At 38.5% G+C, this 21997-nt stretch overlaps 1 protein-coding gene across 1 annotated transcript in view; it reads right to left on the bottom strand.

Annotated features, from left to right (window-relative positions):
- Positions 1-21997, bottom strand: part of DNAJC5B (DnaJ heat shock protein family (Hsp40) member C5 beta) — an 81171-nt gene that overhangs the window by 31528 nt on the left and 27646 nt on the right. Inside the window, exon 3 of the mRNA XM_047782963.1 lies at positions 14994-15121. Coding sequence (XP_047638919.1) covers positions 14994-15112 — 119 coding nt within the window. The 5' untranslated portion in view covers positions 15113-15121. The remainder of the gene's footprint in view (positions 1-14993; positions 15122-21997) is intronic.

Here is a 21997-nt window from a genome sequence, read left to right on the forward strand (position 1 = left end):
ACCTCGAGAGTCCAGTGCTGACCTCTAGTGGCAGTTGAGGCAGTGATACCACCGTACTTCAATGATTCTTTGCCAAATTCTTGACTTTATGAGGCATTATGCTTGTCTTTTTTTAATATGAGACTTAAGGGTACCTAAACTTTTGCAAAGTTCAAAGGCCAATTGCTTTAGCTTTGTTTCAGTTTTCTGATCACTACAGTCCTTTTCTATGGTTAAATTTAAGAGCAACTCTTTACCTTCCCTAATAAAATAGAATAACTAATTTTGTGCAAACACAGTAGATAAAATGTGGTCAATATTAGAAGTATTTGTCTACACTAGTCATAAATGGACTACTTTATGGAGTGAGGACTTGAAGTGTGGACTCCAGTAGACCTCTGACAGCCTTGAGTAGCTCACTCAGATCTTTGTGAGCTGGATTTAGTCCTTTCCCCCCTGCAGCCCACAGCTCACCTAGCGTCTGAAAGCTGCACACAGTTCAAGATCTCTATATCTGGCTCAGGTTCCCAACAAAAGTTTCTAGGCCTCTAACCTTATTACATTTCCTGAGGAAATTTTTGCATTCTTCTTTTTTCAAAACCAGCAATCTCTATTGAACTGAATATCAAGGGTTCATATGACCAGGGTGTAGGAGAAATGGCTCTGCAAACTTTGTCTTCTTATTCCAGCAGCAGCTCCTACCACTGGTGCTCGTCAGAGCCCTCAGCAGGCACTTGCTCTCTGTCAGCCTTCCACCTGCTGGCTCCCACCTCAAGCTCAGGGATAGTGAATAATGTCAAAGTACAGGCAGGTCCTGGTAATTTCCAGGGTCAGGCCAGCCAATAGCTCTTGTCAGGCTCCCAGTGCTCAGTTTCTTGTCCTCCCTAAACTCATTTTTCCCTAAACTGTTATTTTAAAACTACCAGGATCTGTTCTTCCAGACTGTCAATTCACTGACAGTTTCCTTAACTATACAGACTCAATCTTGTGTTCATACTCTTGAGTGCTACTCTGGTCAATTTATTCATTTTCTTAAAAGTTCTGATTTCCTGTCATATCTCCAAAGAGATGACTCTAGCCACACACTACCTACACTCTTTTTTCTGGAAGATCAACCCTGCTGGAGGAGATTGTGAAGCCAGGCTAACTGGGGGCAGTAAAGGCACACAACTCCCTCTTCAGCTGCCCTTGCATGATGCTTGCCAGACCTTTCACTGACCTCAGTAAGTTCCCACTCAAGTGTCCTGCAGCAGATGCTCCAGCTCTTACCACTTCTCCTTGATTCTTCTTCCTCATCCCCTTACTCCTCTCCACAAGAAACCTCATTTCCTAGATTAAACACATTCTGGTATAGCCACACTGAGGAATACTACTCTGCAATGAAAAGGAATGGACATGCATGCAACATAGGTGAAGCTCAGAATGAGGATGCTAAATGAAAAAAGCTCAGTGGTAACAAACCCGACTAGTATCCCTTAGAACTGGGGTTCAATCCCTGGCCTCACTCAGTAGGTTAAGGATCTGATGTTGCCATGAGCTGTGGTGTAGGTTGTAGATGTGGCTTGGATCTGGTGTGGCTGTGGCTGTGGCTGTGGCCAGCAGCTGCAGTTCTGATTCAACCTCTAGCCAGTGAGGCCCTAAAAAGTTAAAAAAAAAAAAAAAGGACAGCATACTATATGATTCTAGGAACCATACATTCTAGGAACTGCAGACTAGTACAAAGTGATAGAAGGCCTGTGGTTGGTTGAAGATAGGATGAAGGCACTATAAACAACACAAAGGAACTTTTGGGCCAATGAATATGTTCATTATCTTGATTATAATGGCGGTTTCACATGCACTGAAACATCACTTGTACTGTTTAAATATGTGCAGTGTATTGTATATTGGTTATACCTCAACAAAGAAACAAAACTATGCTTCTCTGTTGCACAGACATGGATTTAAATCCCACATTTAAAATCCTAGCTCACCACTTGCAGACAGCACTTAAGCAAGTCCCTTAACCTCTCTGAACCTCAATTCTTGCCCGCAAAATGAGAATAATATTCCTACCTTCCTTATAAGATGATCATCAACATGAAATGAAATAATGCATATAAATTACTTAACACAATATCTGGGACATAGTAGGTGCTTAGTAAATATTAATTATCATGAAAGCGCTTCCTGGAACACCTGGCATTCAGTAAATGCTCACTAAAGTTTCACCCTTTTTGCACCCTTAAAAAAAAAAAGAAAAAAGAAACCTCATTTCCTATTTCAAAAGGGTTAAAAAGTCATTAGAAAGAAATTCCTTCTTCACATACTTTTACTTCAATACTTCTGTGTAATCATATCCATCTTTCCATCCTCCTTTTATTTAGAGGGAAGAAGAATTCCTCCTTTTTAAGATTAAGTTTGCCAGTGCGTTTTAGAATCTGTCTGTGTACTTTCCTAAATCCTGATCCATCGGTCATCAGTCCCTACTCTCTATCTCCAGTATCTTCAAGAATGTCTCCAATTAGCTCCTTCTCCTCAGCAAGCAAACATGCTCTTCATTTTGTAAAAAGGGAAACTAATTTTTTTGTCCTTGCCTCCCCTTCAAACTATTGGACTGTTTTTTTTTTTTTATTAAAGTATAGTTGACTTACAAATTTGTGCCAGTTTCTGATATACAGCAAAATGACCCAGTCATATGTATATAGACTTTCTTTTTCTTATGTTATATTTCATCATGGTCTTCCCAAGAGCTTGGATATAGTTCCCTGTGCTGTACAGTAGGATCTTATTGCTTATCCATTCTAAATATAATGTCTCCTCCCTCCCCCATATATTTCTTCAAAGTATAGTTTACGCAAAAGGGCTGTATTCTCAGTGTCCATCCACTCTTCAATGCGCTGTGATCTTCTACTTTTAGGTCTCTACTGAACTTGCTCTCCATTCCATGACTCATTTTCAACTCATCCTTCACAGTTCTACAGCGTTTATTGGCCACTCCTTCTTTTCCCTTGGCTTCTAGGATGTCTTCCCAGTTTTTCCACTGCCCTGACTGGGAGGCTAGACAAGGTGGTACAAACATATATCGGTTCCTTGGGGCCTAGGTTGACAGGAGTATGTCTCATCCAAAATGACCAGTGCACCAAAAAACAAGGAGTTATTCAAACACCAAGGAAGGATAGAGCTGACAAAGAACTAGGAAGCCAAGAGCAGAAACTGGAGAGTAACAGTGGACACATGAGAGATCAAATTCGATTCACTCTCTACAAGACAGGGGACGACCACTTCTCATAAGAGGACCAAGAACAGAGTAGATAATCCACTGTGTTGCTACAGTCATCTGTGCCTATCATTCTCCTCTGCCCCCTAGTTAAATCAGTGGTTTTCAACATCTGCTATTAAGAATCATCTGTGAAGGGAGGCTCTTTAAAAACTCACATGTCATGTCATATATGTATATCTTTCTTTTCTTCTTTTTCGTGAACGTTTTTATCTTGCAAAACCGAAATTTTGTGTCTATTAAAAACTTTCCAGTTCCTCCTCCCATAAGTCCCTGGAAATCATAATTCTGTGTTGTTTCTATGAGCTTAACTACTTTAGATAGAAATTTATTGTTTTGTTTTGCTTTGTTTAATGTATACATGAATTGCTAGCTTCAAAGCTATTTAACACTTTCTTTACAACTTTGTTGAAATGCTATTATACCATTAATTATTTGATGCTTTTTTTCCTTAGGGTAAATGGTTAGATACATTGTGCAATATTAATGGCAAAGCATTATACACACAACATCGTTATGGTAATTTGATCTCTCTTAAAATATTTATAGCCTATTCTTTTTGCTTTTTTATCTTGTATTTTCCCTAGGACTTGTCTACTTTATAATTGTAAGTTTGTACCTTCTGACCACCTTTACTCATTTCACCCACCCCAACCTCCACCTCTGACAACTACCAATCTGCTTTCTATAGCTATGAGTCTGGTTTGTCTTTTTTTTTTATTCTACATATAAGTGAGATCACACATTATTTGTGATAATATATATTGTGGTATGTATTGTGATAATACTATATATATTCCATTGCATATGTACCAAATTTTCCTTATCTGCTTATCCATTAATGGACTTAGGTTGTTTCCATGTCTTGATGTTGTAAATAATGCTGCAGTTAACATGGGCACAGATATCTTTTTAAGTTGTTTTTGTTTCCTTCATTTTAAATACCCAGAAGTGGAATTGTTGGATCATAGTTCCACTTTTAATTTTTTGAGGAACCTCCATGCTGTTTTCCAAGGTGGCTGCACCAATTTATATTCCTGCCAACAGTGCACAGAGTTCTCTTTTCTCCACATTCTTACCAACAGTTGTTATTTCTTGTCTTTCTGATAATAGCCCTTCTAACAGGTATGAGGTGATATCTCTTTGTGGTTTTGACGTGCATTTCCCTGATGGTTGGTGGTGATGTGCATCTTCTCATATGCCTGTTGGCCATCTGCTTTTCCTCTTTGGAAAAATGTTCAGCTCTTCTGCCTGTTTTACTTTTTTTATTTTTTGCTTTTTAGGGCTGCATCTGCAGCATATGGAGGTTTCCAGGCTAGGGTTGAATCAGAGCTGTAGCCACTGGCCTATCACAGCCACGTCAGATCTGAGCCATGTCTGTGACCTATACCACAGCTCATAGCAACACCAGATCCTTAAACCACTGAGTGAGGCCAGGGATCGAACCCATAACCTCATGGTTACTACTCGGATTTGTTTCTGCTGCACCACATTGGGAACTCCCTGCCTGTTTTTTGATCAGGTTTTTATGTTTGTTTTGATGTCGTGTTGTATGATGTATGCAATTGTCTTGTAAATCAGAGAGGAAAAAAGAGGAATTACAAGCAGATTAATTCATTCTTTTATATTTACCTATGAAGTTACTTTTACTGGTGTCCACTGATTCTTCATGTGGATTCAAGTTACTGTGTAGTGTATCTGCATTTCAGGCTAAAGACTCCTTTTAGAATTTCTTACAGGGAAGATTTCTCCTTCATTATTGAGGGGTAATTTTGGTAAATACAGAATCATTGGTTGACATATATTTTCTTTCAGCACTTTGAATATATCATCCTACTGCCTTCTTGCATCATAGTTTCTAATAAGATATCAGCTGTTGATCATATAGAAGACCCTTTATACATGATGAATGACTTTTCTTTTGCTGCTTTCCCAGCATACTTTTTGGGCTTTGAATATTTTTTTATGATGTGTCTCAGTGAGGATTTACTTGAGTTTATTCTAATTGGAGATCATCGAACTTCTTGGATATATAGATTAATATTTTTCATCAAATTTGGAATATTTTCATCCATTGTTTCTTCACATATTCTTTCTTCTTCTTTTTTCCTCTTCTCTGGGACTCTTGTTATGTGTATGTTGCTATGCATGATGTTGTATACAGTGAAACTGATCTATCTTAAATTTCACTAACTCTTTTCTTCAGTCTACTCAAATCTACTATTGAGCCTGCCAATGAATTTTTCATCTTAGTTATTATAATTTTCAACTCTGGAATTTCTATTTGGTTCCTTTATGTAATTTTTATTATTTTATTGATATTCTGTATGTGGCAAGATATCACTTTCATCTTTTCCCTTAGTTCTTTATACATGATTTTCTTTAGCCTCTGACATATTTAGCTTATTTAAGTCTTTGTCTAATATGTCCAAATTTGGAACTTTCTCACGGATAGTTTCTATTGATTTTTTTTAACCTTGCATGTGGATCTTACTTTCTGCATGTGCAGAGCCCTGGTCATGGGAGTAGCTTCTAGATTCCCAGGAATATATCAGGGATTTTCAAAGCTCTTCTTCCCCAAAGTATCTCATTCCCAGCCTTTCCTCCCAAGTTTCTCTAGTGAGTCTACTGTTGCCACAACTGTTACCCACTACCTCCTGCAGCCCTGACTAAAAATTTGCCTATAAATGTTTTCAACAAATGCCCCCTCCCCTTTCATAGCAACTTTAGCACTGTATAAGTTTTGCTTTAGGTAAGCTAAAACAAGCCTTTGTAGCAGATCTTCCAGGAGCCACCAGGTAGATCATCTAATGACAATGGATTATCTTCCATTGAAGTCTTCTCTGCTTGTTTTGGTACCACTGATACCAGGAATTCAAGCATTTATTTTCCAGGTTGCATGGTGAGCACAGTGTGAGACTAGGACAACTTAAAATGCCATGGAGTTCTCTGTTACTACCATGATTCAACTTGAAGAAAAAAAAGTGCAATGCGGGATCTTTAACCCACTGAGTGAGGCCAGGGATTGAACCCATATCCTCTGGATCTTAGTTGGGTTTGTTGCCACTGAGCCACAAGGGGAACTCCTGTTTTGCTTGTCTTTTTGTAAGTATCTTTAAACCCTTGCTAAATCTAACTTCTTATAAGGTAGGCTCTTTAAATGATATAAAGCATGTGTTTATAGGTAGATATAGATAAACATATATATAGATATATATATGTATATTCATCTCTCACAGTAAAATGTAATAAGTATCCAATAGTAAATTGGTATTGAGTGAATGGGTGAGTGAAAAAAAATGCATTGATCTTAATGATTCTAGTGCCAAAGAGTAACTGAAGTTAAAGCTGCATGAAGTGCTAAGAGGATCCAGTGGCAGATTTGCCATAGGAGAAGGGAGCTTATGCACTGACCTGGAAGATAACTCCAACATAGCCTCATATACTCTTCTTTTTAGTGGAAGGTTTTGGAACTCAGGAAACAAATTAGTGCTTGATAAAGATTAATTTCAATTTATCTTGTGAGCTTGAATCATCACTTTGCCTTGTAAATATTTACAATTCTTCTATTAGCTATGCGTTCCCCTGACATTTAAACTTTATTCATAAGCAGCCTCTGTTATGACCTGTAATTGCTAATAAACATGGGTAAAAGCACCACAGATTGGGGTTGTCACAGATCGCTATGGAAATGACACTCTTTCCTGCTCCTTGTGGAAACAGCATTTGCCTCACTTTGGTCTACTCTGAGGCAACTCACCTCTTCAGAGGTGGAAGATGATTTCCAGAAACTTCCATGTTAAATTGAATGACATAGAAGAATCTAGTGCTTGCTACTCTGTGAACCAAGATATTTGATACCTTGTCAACAGGAAGAAATTAAACTCACCTGTGGGCACAGAGAACCAGGTGTAATGTACAGAACAGTTTGCTTTGATTTTGTGGTTCTCTGAGGAGCTAAGGAAGAGCTTGACATTTCTCTGATTTCTTATCCAGTTGGCCAGCTCTATGTTAGGTTCTTGCCCCAAGAACACCGGGGAAACCAGTCATCCTTCCTTTTGGGCATCTTAAATTTGTTTCTATCTGATTTTTAGAATGTACACATCAGGAGTTCCTACTGTGGCCTAGTGGAACGAATCCGACTAGGAACCATGAGATTGCAGGTTCGATCCCTGGCCTTGCTCAGTGGGTTAAGGATTCAGTGTTGCTGTAAGCTGTAGTGTAGGTTGCAGACATGGCTTGGGTCCCACATTGCTATGGCTGTGGTGTAGATTGGCAGCTGTAGCTCCAATTAGACTCCTAGCCTGGGAACCTCCATATGCCATGGGTGCAGCCCCAAAAAGACAAAAAAAAAAATGTACACATCAGTGTAAATATAAATTAACATTTAAATTACATATGAGATTTTTAAATACTTAAAACTTACATTTTTTGAATTACATAAGCAGCTCTATTTTCTACATAGCTTTCCGTTACTTATCCCTTAACTACTTCTCACTTGGAGGCCCCAGAGTTATACAGAGTATACTGTGTCCATACTGAAACTATGGTCTTTCCTTATTCATCTGCCCCTCTCTATTTACTGAATCAGTAAATGACTTCCTCTTCAGCTCAATGACCAAGAATTTGAGAAAGGATCTTGTAGTGGCCATGGAGATGCCCCCCGAGTGAGCAGGAAAGCAAATATCTCAACAGGGTAGATACTTGGTTTGGTGGAGCAACACTGCTATATGGGAATGAACTGGCTCTTGGGAAACTTTCCCAGGGGAACCTTCTAGAAGGAGTTGGGTGGTAGAGACTTTATAGGGAATCTGAGTCACTTGAAAGAGGCTTGTATTGGGAGCTATGTAGAAAATACTCTTATTTCAGCAACCTGCCATCTCCCCAGTTGTCCCACCATTCACTGGTGTCTCTCTCTTCCTCTCCTTCTCCACCAGCTTTCTACCTCAAAATTCCTGTTGGCTCAGAGAGATTGCTTAAATTATGTGAGAGGGGAAAGCATTCTTGTTTAAAGCTATGGCAGATATGTGAAAGGTGGGTATCTAAACTTTGAAAGATTAACTCAGTTGAATCTCCCTTAGACAGCATGAAAAGACCTTTAGGCAGTGGGAGGATAAGGGGAAAATATTTGTTCATCTCATGAAACACTGGTAGGATTAAATGACATGACCCAACAATAAAAAAATTGGATTAAATAAACCTTAGACTTCAAACTCCTTGGAATTACTGTGCTCTGCATGACCAAAGGCAGATTTATTCCATAATGAAGATCCTGGGTAAGACTCAGACCATGAGAGTCTCACTCTGTGATATGGCACTTTTGACATGGAGCAAAAGCTCACCTTATGCTAGATAAATGGTTTTTGATGGCAGGTTAATTTTAGACTTTTAAGGATGATGAGGATATCTGTCGATTCTTAGTAGTACCTGGTATTTTTACTGTGCTTTTCCACAAAGGGCTCTGTGCACTTTGCAAAAGCGATCTCATTTCTCTTTACAAAATCTCAATGAGACAAGTGCTTCAGTAGATTAGGGACAGTAGAAACCTTCTGTCATCCTCCCTGCTATCCTTTGAGTTAGCTGGGGGTTCCAACTTAACAGCTGACTAATGAAGTATGGTTGTACTTCTTATGTGGGAAAAACAATGATGTAAGAGAAAGATGGTTTATTCACAGAAAGATTCTATGATAAAGATCTATAAATAGACATAGGAAGACACAGAGATAGGTCTGCGAGCCTGCTGTTTTGGTATTCTCTTTAAAAAAAAAAAAATCAAGAACTAGAGATGCTGATAATGTCCTCCCAAATCTATACCCTCTTAGAGAACATTGCCCCTTTTCCTTCTCATAGAGTTGGATCCCACAGCCCTTGCTAAGTGGTAGTGGGGATTTGTGATTCCAGATCTCTGGTCAGAGCCAGATAGACATGGGTGCACAGCTGACCCAGCTGGGTCCATTAGGTACTAACTCTAGGAATTTGAAATTGGGACATGGCAATAAGTGGAAAGTGGACAGGAAGCAAAATAGTTTCTCACTTCCCTCCTCCATCTTCCTTTCTGGGACCAAGGGAAACTTTGTTTCCCCCTCTGAGAAGCTCTAGGTTTGTTTAAAGAGGTCTTGATGGAAAACAACCTAAGTATCTATGAACAAATAAATGAGTTAATCCTTGGACAGCTATGCCATGGAAGACCATAGAGCAGTGTGAAAAGAATGAAACTTTTTATGAACTGATCACTTAGAATTATCTTCAAGATATATAAAGAGAAGAATGCAAAGCATAAGATAGGAGTAGATAGTACACCTTGCACTTACTCAAGGAAGGAAAACTATAACACATACCTGGACTATTTACATTTAATCTAATTATTAATGTTTGAGCTTAAGCCTTACATTTTATTATCTGTTTGTGTCCTCTGTTTCTCATTTCTCCATTTTCCCTCTCTTATCTTTCTGGGGGTTATTTGAACATTTTTAAGGATTCCATCTTGATTTATTTGTAGTTTTTTGGCATGTATTACTTTGTGTACTCTTTTTAGTGGTTGGACACATTTTTACATAATACGTGTGTGTGTGTGTGTGTGTGTGTGTGTGTAATTTATCACAGTCTACTGATATCAGTGTTTTGCCAATTTGAGTGAAGTGCAGAAATCTTACTCCCATTTAGATCCCATTATCTTCTGCACTTTCAATTATCATTGTCTTAAGTATCAGATAGTGTTATAATTTTTATACCAGTCATCATAAATAATTTAGAAAATTCATGAGAAGAATAGTCAATTGTATTTACCCATATTTCTGCATTCCTCATTGTCCTTTCTTCCTTTCTGATGATCCAAAATTCCTTCCTTCATCATTTCCTTTCTTTTGAAGAACATCCTTTAGCTATTCTTTGAGGAGATTCGGTAGTAATTAATTCTTTTACTTTTCCTTAATCTGAGAAGGTCTTTCTTTCCCCTTAATTCCTAAAGTATAGTTTCACCAGATATAGAATTCACAGTTCTTTTCTTTTAGCACTTGAAAAAATGTTGTATCACTTCTTGCCACTGTTGTTTCAGATGTGGAATCTGTTGTCACTTGAATTACTGTCCCCACATACGTATTATTTGTTTCTCTGTTTGCTTTTAAGATATTTTCTTTGTCTTCAGTTTTCAGAGGTTTACTTGTGATGCGTCTTGGCATGGATTTATTTAGTTTTATACTATTTGATCTGTAGGTTTATATGTTTTACCAAATTGGGGGAATCTTCTGGCATAATTTTTTTGAGTAACACTCAGTCCTCCTCTCTTTCTCCTTCCCTTCTAGGATACCAGTTGAATCCTTTGTTGTGAATTCACAGTTTCCTGTGACTGTTCATTTTCAGTTTATTTTCTCACTGCTGTTCCGATTGTGTAAATGCTATTGATCCGTCTTCATTGATTTTATCCCCTGTCATCTCCACTATACTACTGAGATCATCCAGTTAGTTGTGTATCAATTCTATAATATCTATTTGGTTCTTTTATTTTATAACTTCTATTTCTTTACTGAATTTTCTGGTTTTTTCACTTGGTTCAAGAGAATTTGTAATTGCTCATTCATTTTTGTGATGATTACTTTAAAATACTTAGATAATTCCAGTGTCTGGTTCATCTCAGTGTGGGAGTCAGATGATTATCTTTTCTCATGCAAGTTGGGATTTCCTCTGTTCTTTGTATACAATGAGTGATTTTAATCTGGACATTTTGACTATTATGTTAGGAGACTCTGGGTCCTGTTCATATTTGTTTATTTTAGCAGATAGTCACTTTGGGGTTTAACATGCAAGTCCTAGCCTACTTTTATGGGCAATGGTTCCAATGACAGTCTAATTTTCAGAGCCTCTGTGGTGCTATTTTGGTGGGTTTGGTTTGTCTCCTGCCTCCTGATTCCCCCACTGGTGCTTGTTAGTACTAGTTGAGTAAGTGCAAGGCTCTCTAGCCTGAGTTGCCTAGTGCCTTTAGGTTGGGGAAAGGAATCTCCAGGCTACAGGGACAAAAACACTTCCTGGGCTGGGTGTGTGTTGTGGCAGAATCCCCTGTAAAGCAGGGTCTCTGGGTGAGAGAGCAGCATTTCAAGCTGCTGGGAAAGTCCACTGGCTGGCTTTTGTTAGGGGAACGTTCATTTAGTCCTCTGCTGTTTCTGCTGGGATTTTCTAGAGTTGTTGGTAGGAATCCCATTCAGTTTGGAGGAAGAATAAGACTATCTTGCTGCCTTCCATTGCTAGAGTGGGTGTCAGGAAAGGCAGGCCTGGATTACCTTTCCTTGGGCGCAGAGTCATAAGATACCTAGTCACTGTGTCATTCCTTTGGTCCTGTGGTCCTCAAGAAATTCACCTCTTCTTTTTACCTTTCAAGCCTCTCTCTCTCTCTCTCTCTTTTTTTTTTTTTTTTGTCTCATGTTATTTCCAAGGCTTTAAGTCATGCATACAGGGAGGAGCTGGGAGAGAGACACCTGTACCATCTTGCCCAGACCAGAAGGGCTCTATATATGTTTAATAGGTATAAGATGTCTTTAGAAATGTACAAAAAGAATTGCTCTCCCTGGGAAGAGAACCTGGGAGATAGCAGGGAGACTTTTTGTATACTTGCTTTTGTGTTCTCATTTTAACCTACTCAAAAATAAAATATGAGAAAAAAAATCTTCTAGTTCAGCCTTGTTTTCAAGAGCACAACCAAGGATTACAGCAGAAGTCTAGCAGCGTATGGATTCAACAGTTGGTAATTTTATTGAACTTCACTGACTTTTAATTTCACTATATTGTCACTGCTTTGATCCAGATCCCTGAATATAAGAAGAATATTCTCAGTGGACTTTCAGCCTGCTCATACATTTTGAATAACTTGCAGAATACAAATGTGTAATTTAGTTAGAAGTAGATGCTTTTGGCAGCATACTAGTACCCTAATCAGCTGAAAAAATAATATTTGTATGACATTAAAACAAAATTAATAGGAAGACACTGATTACATGAAAAGACTTTAGGTTGTAATTATTAAACTTGCAAACAACTCAGCATAATTAGTGCCTTAATTAGAATATGACCTGAAATTTTAGCTTACAAAATAAATAAAGGCAATTAAAAAGTAAAGTGGGCTTTAGAACTTGTAGTTAGGTATTGCTTTTTTTCTCATTCTGGAGAGCATATTTGTAGGTATTATGGTTACAATGCAATTACTTTGATTTCCAATCCCACCCACATCATACTATCTTAGCCCAAAGCCTTAAAAGTCAAGTTTAGTGACCCTCAACCAAGGTCAGCTACCCTCAGAGAGGAGAATAGCTCCCAGGTACACTCCTGGGTAGCTCTAGAGTGCAGTGAAACGTCAAAGGCTGTTTCTTCTCCAGCACTTTAAGTGAAATATAAACTAGGAGATTGATTTTGACTTTGACCAAAATCAACTCTTTTCACAAAGCTATTCAGATCCAAATGGCAATTTTTATCACTGTCATTTATTCTTCAACACATGCTTCTTGAGGACATTTCAGGTCCCACACTTTATCACATGGTGAAGGTTCCAATCCAAAGTAAAATAATTTTCCATTAGTAGATTAAAATGGAGAATTCAATAAATTTTGGTGGTCTAGTGATTTGGGAAAAAGTTAATCTGGCATCCTACCTTCATTCTTGGTGTCAAAATAAACTCCAAGTGGATCAAAGATTTAATATAAAAGCAAAATCATAAATATACTAGAAGAAATATAGGTTAATACTTTTATAGTATTGTAATCAGAAGAGGCTTTTTAACCACGATGAATAAAACAAAAGCTATTAAGGAAATGACTAAGAAATTTGCCTAGTTAAAAATCCTGAACTTCCTGCGTTCCCGTCGTGGCTCAGTGGTTAAGGAATCTGACTAGGAAACATGAGGTTGTGGGTTTGATCCCTGGCCTCACTCAGTGAGTTAAGCATCTGGTGTTGCCATGAGCTGTGGTGTAGGTTCCAGACGCAGCTCAGATCTGCGTTGCTGTGGCTGTGGCGTAGGCCAGCAGCTACAGCTCTGATTAGACCCCTAGCCTGGGAACCTCCATATGCCATGGGTGTGGCCCTGGAAAAGACAAAAAAAAAAAAGGCCAAAAATATTCTGAACTTCCACAGAGCAAAAAACAAAGTTTCAAAACCTAATTCAAGACATCAAGAAGTTGGAGTTCCCTTCGTGGCGCAGTGGTTAACGAATCTGACTAGGAACCATTGTGGTTGCGGGTTCGGTCCCTGCCCTTGCTCAGTGGGTTAAGGATCCGGCGTTGCCGTGAGCTGTGGTGTAGGTTGCAGACGCGGCTCGGATCCCGCGTTGCTGTGCCTCTGGCATAGGCCGGAGGCTACAGCTCAGATTAGACCCCTAGCCTGGGAACCTCCATATGCCGCGGGAGCGGCCCTAGAAATGGCAAAAAGACAAAAAAAAAAAAGACATCAAGAAGTAACTGATTAAAATCTGAAACTTTCATTTTTGTTTTGTTTCATTTTTCTTCTAAAGACACAGCTTTATTCCTTGATAAATAAGGAAATGATTGGAAATATGCATCATCATTTTTGTATAAGGATGTTAAGTATATTAAGGATATTTAGTATAGGAAAATTAAAGATTTATATTTTAAAAAATAGCTTATGAGGTAATTAGTTTAGAATAGCCATAGCTGATGGCATAGAAAAATTGCAATATTAAATAGCACCAAAATATTTTCATCATTGAACCTTGTTAAAAAAGAAAGCTAATTAGTTGGTGGGAATGTAGATTGGTGCAGCCACTGTGGAAAACAATAGGGAGATTTCTCAAAAAACTAAAAATAGATCTGCCATATGATCTAGTATTTCCACTCCTGTGTATATATCTGGAAAAAAACAAAAACAAAAATACCCCACTAATTAAAAAAGACACGCACCCAGTATAAGGGTGGGAGAGTGAGAGTTACAAACTATTGGTTCTAAGATAGGCCTAAGGGTATATTGTACAACCCTGGAAATATAGCTAATATTTTGTAATAACTGTACATGTAAAATGACCTTTTAAAGTTTTTAACTTAAATAAATAACAGTGAGATATGACCAAAAACAGAAACATGGTTAGAGAATATAGATAAATCCAATTTTTGTGTAAAATGTCTTATCTAGGCTTTCTTAAAAACTAGAAGGAAAAAATATCGATGATAATTATCACTAGAGGTAAAATTATGGATAAATGTTCTTGTCTTCATTTTAATAATTTCCAAAGTTTCCACAATAAGTAAATTATTTTTTACTTAATCCTTCTAAAAATTCTTTGGCACTTTAAAGAAAAAGGTTATTTCTGTTTTTCTCCAGAATAGCTAACTTGGAACTAAATCAGATATGAAAGGTAAAAGTTGAAGACTTGAAAAGCATAGCACAATATAGAGATTGCGGAAAAAAAAAAAAAAAAAAAGCCCCTCTTTATTACTTAAAATCCATCTACCAGATTTGGTAAAGCTATCTCATGGGGATTAAATCACAACTCCTGGTCATTCTGACCGTCTGTCTATCTCTAATAATGCAGGCCTAGAACACAGGCTGCTCTTTCTAAGGCCCAGCATTGTAAGAGAGTTCTTTCATAAGATCAGTGTCATGCTTGTCCATTCCCAACTGCCTATGTTGCAAAATGGGGAACAGAACACGAGTTCCAGAACTCTGATTACTGAGTCTTAGCAGGAAGCTTATGTCTTTAATTGGAGGCACTTGCCAATCGCAAAATAACTATCACTGGTAGTACAGGATACTACCTCTGTACCTGTAGGTTTTCTTAATTTCTTCATTTGATGCTCCCTTATGCAGACCAAGAATTTCATATAGAGCTTCTCCAGATGTTGACATAGTCCGCTGTCTTTCGTTAGGTATGTTACATGCCATTTTCTCCAGCTGCAAAACCAAGTGTGAAAAATAGCCATGAAAGTTGTGTATACTGGATCCCACTCTCTAAAGGGGAAGATAGTTCATTTCTGACCTTTTGTAAAATGGCAATCTGAAGTACATCTTTGTGCCAGCTGCACAAAAGAAGAAAAAGATTGGGAGAGCCAACACTAGGGCTTCAAGTCAGGGTGTTAAAGGCTACAAGCAGCCATGCAAATGGAATATGGTTTTGTCCACATGGCTAAATAGAAGCAAAATGTTATCAAAATATCCACCTAACTCAGAATTGTTAAAAATCAATCCTCATAGGTCAGGTATATGTAGTTTTTTTGGTCGGAATTTATATAACTCCTTTTTTGTATATTTTTCAAATTTAGCCAGCAATGGAAATAATCGTCTATTGTACTTCAACCCTTTGGGCTGAGCTATTGTTAGAGTTTTTTTTAAAAAAACACAGACTTCCTGTCGTGGCGCAGTGGTTAACGAATCTGACTAGGAACCATGAGGTTGCAGGTTCAGTCCCTGGCCTTGCTCAGTGGGTTAAGGATCCAGCGTTGCCGTGAGCTGTGGTGAAGGTTGCAGACGCAGCTTGGATCCTGCGTTGCTGTGTCTCTGGCGTAGGCTGGTGGCTGCAGCTCTGATTCGACCCCTAGCCTCGGAACCTCCATATGCTGCGGGAAGCAGCGCTAGAAAAGGTGAAAAGACAAAAACAAAACAAAACAAAACAAACAGACTGTTTAAAGTATGGGGAAAAAAAATCCTAGTCTCCTCTGAGAGCCCCATTAGAACTTCTCTGCAGCTGTGGGATACCAGCGTCCTCCCCACCCCTGTCCCACGGTGTTCCTGGGGGCTGCACCTGAGATAGCTCCTTTCCCTGTGGTCTATACAGAAAGGGCTGTGCCACCCCAAGTCCCACAGAGATATCTTCCTGCTATGTTCTGGCTATAGGAGGGGAGCCCAGAGAAGCAAGCACACCTCTGGACATTCCTGCATGCACCACGTAACCTCTCCAAGCCTTAATGTTCACTCGTAATGTAAGAATAATAAAATCCACATCATAAGGATACCTTAAGTATTTAGAAATAGTGCATATAACATACCTAGGACGTAGTAACTTCAGAGATTTTTATTAAAGGAGGCACAGTATGTAATTCAGAGAGCAGACTGTAGTTAGACCCTCTGGGTTGGAATGTTGGCCTTGCCATGACCAGCTGCGTTACCTTCCTGATCTATAAATTGCACACAAAAATAGGCCTAAACTCATGGAGCTGTTGTAAGAATTAAATGAGTTAATATATTAAAAAATAAAAACAAATACCAATGTTCATAGCAGCATTATTCATGGAAGCCAGAAAAATGAAAATGTAGATAAAATGAAATATTACTCAGCTATAGAAAGAAATGGAATTCTGACACATGCTATAATATGATGAACTTGAAAACATTATATAAGTGAAATAAGCCCATCACAAAAGGACAAATATTATGTGTTCTTCCTCTTATATGAGTACCTTGAATGCGCATATTCATAGAGACAGAAAGTAGAATAGAGGTTACCAGAGGCTAGAGGAATGGGGAATAGGAAGTTGTTGCTTAATAGGTTCAGAGTTTCTATTTGGGATAATTAAAATTTCTGGAATAATGGTGATGGTTAAATATCACTGTGATTTTACTTCATGTCATTGAGTTGTCTACTTAAAAAATAGTTAAAATAGTAAATTTTATATAATATTTTATCACAAAAACAAAATAAAAAATAACTGCTTGTATTGGAAATTCCTCTGACCAGGAAGAAAATCAGTTCCTCCTTGAAAATCATTTATCTCTCTTGGCTTTGGGCTTTGTGCAGCAAGTGCTGTAAGAATGAATGAATGTGAATGAAGAAACATACCAGGGCTCAGAGAATGGTACCAGGGCTGTGGAGATACTCATGTTCAACACAAGGATCCCTGGTGACAACAGTAGTGGCAACAGCAGAACCAAATGGACACATCCCAGTGGTGGGAGGGCTTGGTTGGAGCCAGCCTCCCAGCTCTGCTCCCACCAGACTGACTGAACCCACAGGCTGTCACCTGGTGGGTTAGGGCAGCTTAGGGCCCTAAGACCCCACGTGGCACAGTGAGTCCCCACATGGCTTGTGGTCCTAAGTAATTTAGTTAAGAAGAACAATGTGAAGAACTTCAAAATGTTTTTGTGAGCCTTTAGCTTCCTGAGTGGAGAAAAGAAAGCCAGTACTGAAGGAAATCAGACCCCAGACAACAATCCTGCAGCCCTGAAGGCACTGGGGACAAAACTGACTTAAGGAAGATGACAGAACAAGGACAGAGGCAGGGCTGCATTGTCTCCTCCTCAGTTAGCCTGCCATGAAAGTGGAGCTTCTGGAGCCCAGAGGGCCTCTAGTCCCCAATCTCTGGTTCACACAAGGACAAGAGGAGGAGGAATCCTAACTTTTTTTTATTAAAGTATACTTGATTTATAATGTTGTGTCAATTTCTGCGGTATAGCAAAGTGACCTAGTCATTCATATATATGTGTGTGTGTGTGTGTGTGTGTGTGTATACATATTATATATATATATAATATATATATATGTGATGGAAGATACTATATATATTATATATATACATATGATGGAAGATACTATGTATATATATGATGGAAGATACTATGTATATATATGATGGAAGATACTATATATGTGCTGGAAGATACTATATATATATATATATATGTGATGGAAGATACTATATATATATATGTATATATGATGGAAGATACTATATATATATATGATGGAAGATACTATATACACACACACACACACACACATTCCCTTTATTGTAGTATCTTCCATCATGTTCCATTCCAAGAAACTGGGTATAGTTCCCTGTGCTATATTGTAGGACCTCATTGCTTCTCCATTCTAAATGTAATAGTTTGCATCTACTAACCCCAAAATCCCAGTCCCTCCCACTCTCTCCCTTCTCCTTCTTGGCAACCACAAGTCTGTTCTCTCGGTGCATGAGTCTGTTTCTGTGTTGTAGATAGGTTCATTTGTGCCATATTTTAGATTCCACATGTAAGTGATATCATATGGTATTTGTCTTTCTCTTTCTGACTTCACTTAGTATGAGAATCTCTAATTCCATCCATGTTACTGCAAATGGCATTATTTTATTCTTTTTATGGCTGACTCATATTCCATTGTTTATATGTACCATTATCCTCTTAATCCACTCATCTGTTGATGGACGTTTAAGTTGTTTCCATGTCTTGGCTATTGTGAATAGTGCTGCTGTGAACATACAGGTACATGTATATTTTTGAATTGTAATTTTGTCTGGATATATGTCCAGGAGTGGGATTGCTAGATCATATGATAGTTCTATACTGAGTTTTCTGGGAACTTCCATACTGATCTCCATAGAGGTTGTACCAATTTATAAGGAATCTTAATTTTGTCTGCCACAAAACAAAACCTAGCCCATGTCTGTACTGACTGATACTCACTCAGTAAACCATAGCACTTATTTTTATTACTGATCTCCCTTACCTTTCTCACCTAGCCATCACAATTTCCCTAGGAAGGAAATAATGCAAGACTTGGGGCTGGGTCATTCATCCCTGTGTTCCAGGCCTGCAGCGCAGTCCCATCTTGGAACCACAGCCTAGCTGACTATTCGAAAATGAAGAAGAAACTGCCTGAGTAATTGACACCCTCCCCCTACTTCCTTTCCTGTCCCCTGTCTCCTGCTTCCACCACACATGTATGCTCAGGATGCTGATTGCTGCCCTACACTTCCACCTAATTGTTCCAGGTAATGGCGACAGCTGGCAGGGAGGCTTCTCACAAGCCACACTAAATGTCATGAATGAATGGGATTTGGAAAGCAGGGACTTCTTTGTGTCTTGGTAGACAAGGAGTAGGGCCATAGTCATCATGCTTTGTCTTGCTAGGTAGTAAGATCCCCAAAGTCACTAATGATTCAAATCCTAGCACCGTAGAATATGGAGTTAGAGGACATCTAAGACAACTTAACAAATGCTTTCTAGGGCATTCTGATGGAGATCATTGTAGTAACAACTTTATTAGCCTATTAACTCTCTTTTTTCCTCCTTTTCCATGGCATATGCTTTTCCTGAGACCTGCCTCAGTCTTACCTGATCTCAGTTGAGTAGACCAGGAGTGGGTACCTTATGCAAACCAAGTCAACTAGAATCCTTCCCTAGGATTTTGTTTGTTTGTTGTTTTTGTTTTTTAGGGCCGCACTGCATATGGAGGTTCCCAGGCTAGGGGTTGCATTGGAGCTACAGCCACCAGCCTATACCACAACTCACAGCAACGCCAGATCCTTATCCCACGGAGGGAGGCCAGGGATTGACTCCACAACCTCATGTCATGGTTCCTAGTCGGATTCATTTCCATTGCACCATGATGGGAACTCCCCTTAGGATTTTTTTTTTTTTTAATGTAAAACCTATAAAATGTAAAATTTGGGTGTTGTTGGTAGGCCTGAAATGAGAGAGATTGAAACAGATCTGCAGGAGATGAGCAGTGATAAGATGGAGAGAGAGCCTCAGTGGGTCCAGTCCCCTGGTTCTGGTTGTTTTTCAGTACACTTGCCATCTCTCCATTCCAGCAGTTTGTCAATCAACCCTTCCTTGAATTGAGCCAATAAAACTCCTCCCTCTATACAAATTTACGCACATTGTTTTCTTTTGATCATCATGTTTTAGCTAGATTTTGGTCCCTGTCAACCAACTCTCTTAAGAGTCATATACCTCAAACACCAATAGTGGGTCCCTGAGCACCTCCAAGCCAAGCTAATTTATTGTGGATTTTTTTTTTTTTTTGGTCTTTTTGCCTTTTCTAGGGCCACTTCCCACAGCATATGGAGGTTCCCAGGCTAGGAGTCTAATTGGAGCTGTAAATGCCAGCCTATGCCAGAGCCACAGCAATGCAGGATCCGAGCCACGTCTTCGACATACACCACAGCTCACAGCAACGCCGGATCTTTAACCCACTGAGAAGGCCAGGGATCGAACCTGCAACCTCATGGTTCCTAGTCGGATTCATTAACCACTGTGCCACGATGGGAACTCCTATTGTGGATTTTTCTTAAATCACTGCACCTACTCTTCTTTTAAATTTAACATGGCTTCCAGGTACTTGGGAATGAATACTTTAGGCTAATAACAATGATGTGTATACTAAGATATTCCAACCAAACAGATTCAGATGTATTGTATAGACAGTCCTAATATGGATAAAGAAGCAATGATAAATCTGGGTCAATACATTTTCATAAGAAAAGTTTGAGGAGAAGTATTTAAGAAAAAATAAAAGTATGGCAAGTAAGTTATCTTTGTTTTCTCTATATTCAGCATTCTAAAGAAACAGTTGTAATTTTGAGGGAATAAAATCTTAGTATTCATTCTTCATCTACCCCAAGAAATGAGTTGTCATGGCTCCGATAAATCAACAGATTGTCCTAAAATCAATTTCAGCAAAGCACAGACTTGCACAATTTCCCAGTTTTGGTTGGGACTTCGTTTTCCTCAAGACTGCCTCCCAAAGTTATCCCAGGTGTGGAACAATAAGGAAGGGTCACTTAGGGGCCTCCCCCCAGTGTCTTCCAGAGAATAGTCCTCGAAACAGTCTGGGGATTCATTCTTCCCTACCCCACAGCCAGCCCTTCTCATACTCTTCTCCCCAGTGGAAAAAAGAAGATTCTCTCTCAAGCAGCTTTATACATAGAAACACACCAAGACATGGTAACTGGTTATTCTTTTGGTTTATGTATTTTTTCATGTCTTTATTTAGAAATCTAATCACACTGTAATCTACTCATGCTAAGTGAAATCCAGTAGCTGACTTGTTTTATGTTGTGGATTGAATAATATTTAGAATGTGCTCTTATGGAGAGTTTGGAATTTTTTTTTCTGTTTCACCTTTGCACTATTCCCAAAAGATCAAAATGTTTCCTTTTAGACGATGATGTCAATTTCTCTTAATTAAGGTACTTTAAAAAAAACCATTTACGTCAATACTGGAACACAAGAAAAAGATAATTAGTCAATAGCTGATCAATGTGGTTAGTAGTTGGCTGGCTTTATAAATTGAAATATAAAGGAACCCGAATACTGCAAGGATGCTTTCTGTGTGTCAAGCAACATCCTGCTCTTTTTCTGTGTCCTTGCTGAGCTAGAAACCAGACTCTTCATATATTATTAATGTAGGTGACATTTAGTTTCAAATTCAGTAGAGTAATATATTTAAACCCTTAGTTGTTTTAATGCATAAAAATAAAGATAATATACCCTGAGAACACACTAAGCGCAATAGTCAAAACATCCCCCAAAAAACTCTGCTTAAACTTAAATAATGGGGTCACACCCTTATTTAATTCCTTACGTAAAATATAATTTTATGAGTTCTTTCTCTGTAGCCTTTTGAATGTTGACATTCCTGTGTAAAATTCAAGGCTTTATTACGTATTCAGTCTCTCATGTGTACTGTTAAATGGAGGGAAAAATGTTGTCATGCAAAGTTAAGTAATTTAATTTTGATCATTCAGTACATGATACTTAATCTTCTGAACTTAAATTACTTTCTAGCTGCATAATATCACAATTTCTTAAAGCAGTGACCACTAAATAGTCACCACCAAACCACATACAGCTCTTTTGTCTCTTGACAAATATATAATTCAGAGAAGGCTCAGCACGCTAATGATGATGGACATCCGATTCAAAATAAACACATATTTTAAAGGTTCTAATTCCAAGAGTCCTGCAAGTGCTATTCTAGATTGTTCATGTTGACATGAAACGTCTCCTTCAGATTAAAAGAAGGTTCATCTGTAACTATTATGTGAATTCTGA

The sequence above is a fragment of the Phacochoerus africanus genome, chromosome 6 (assembly GCF_016906955.1).
Source record: "Phacochoerus africanus isolate WHEZ1 chromosome 6, ROS_Pafr_v1, whole genome shotgun sequence".
Lineage (NCBI taxonomy): Eukaryota > Metazoa > Chordata > Mammalia > Artiodactyla > Suidae > Phacochoerus > Phacochoerus africanus.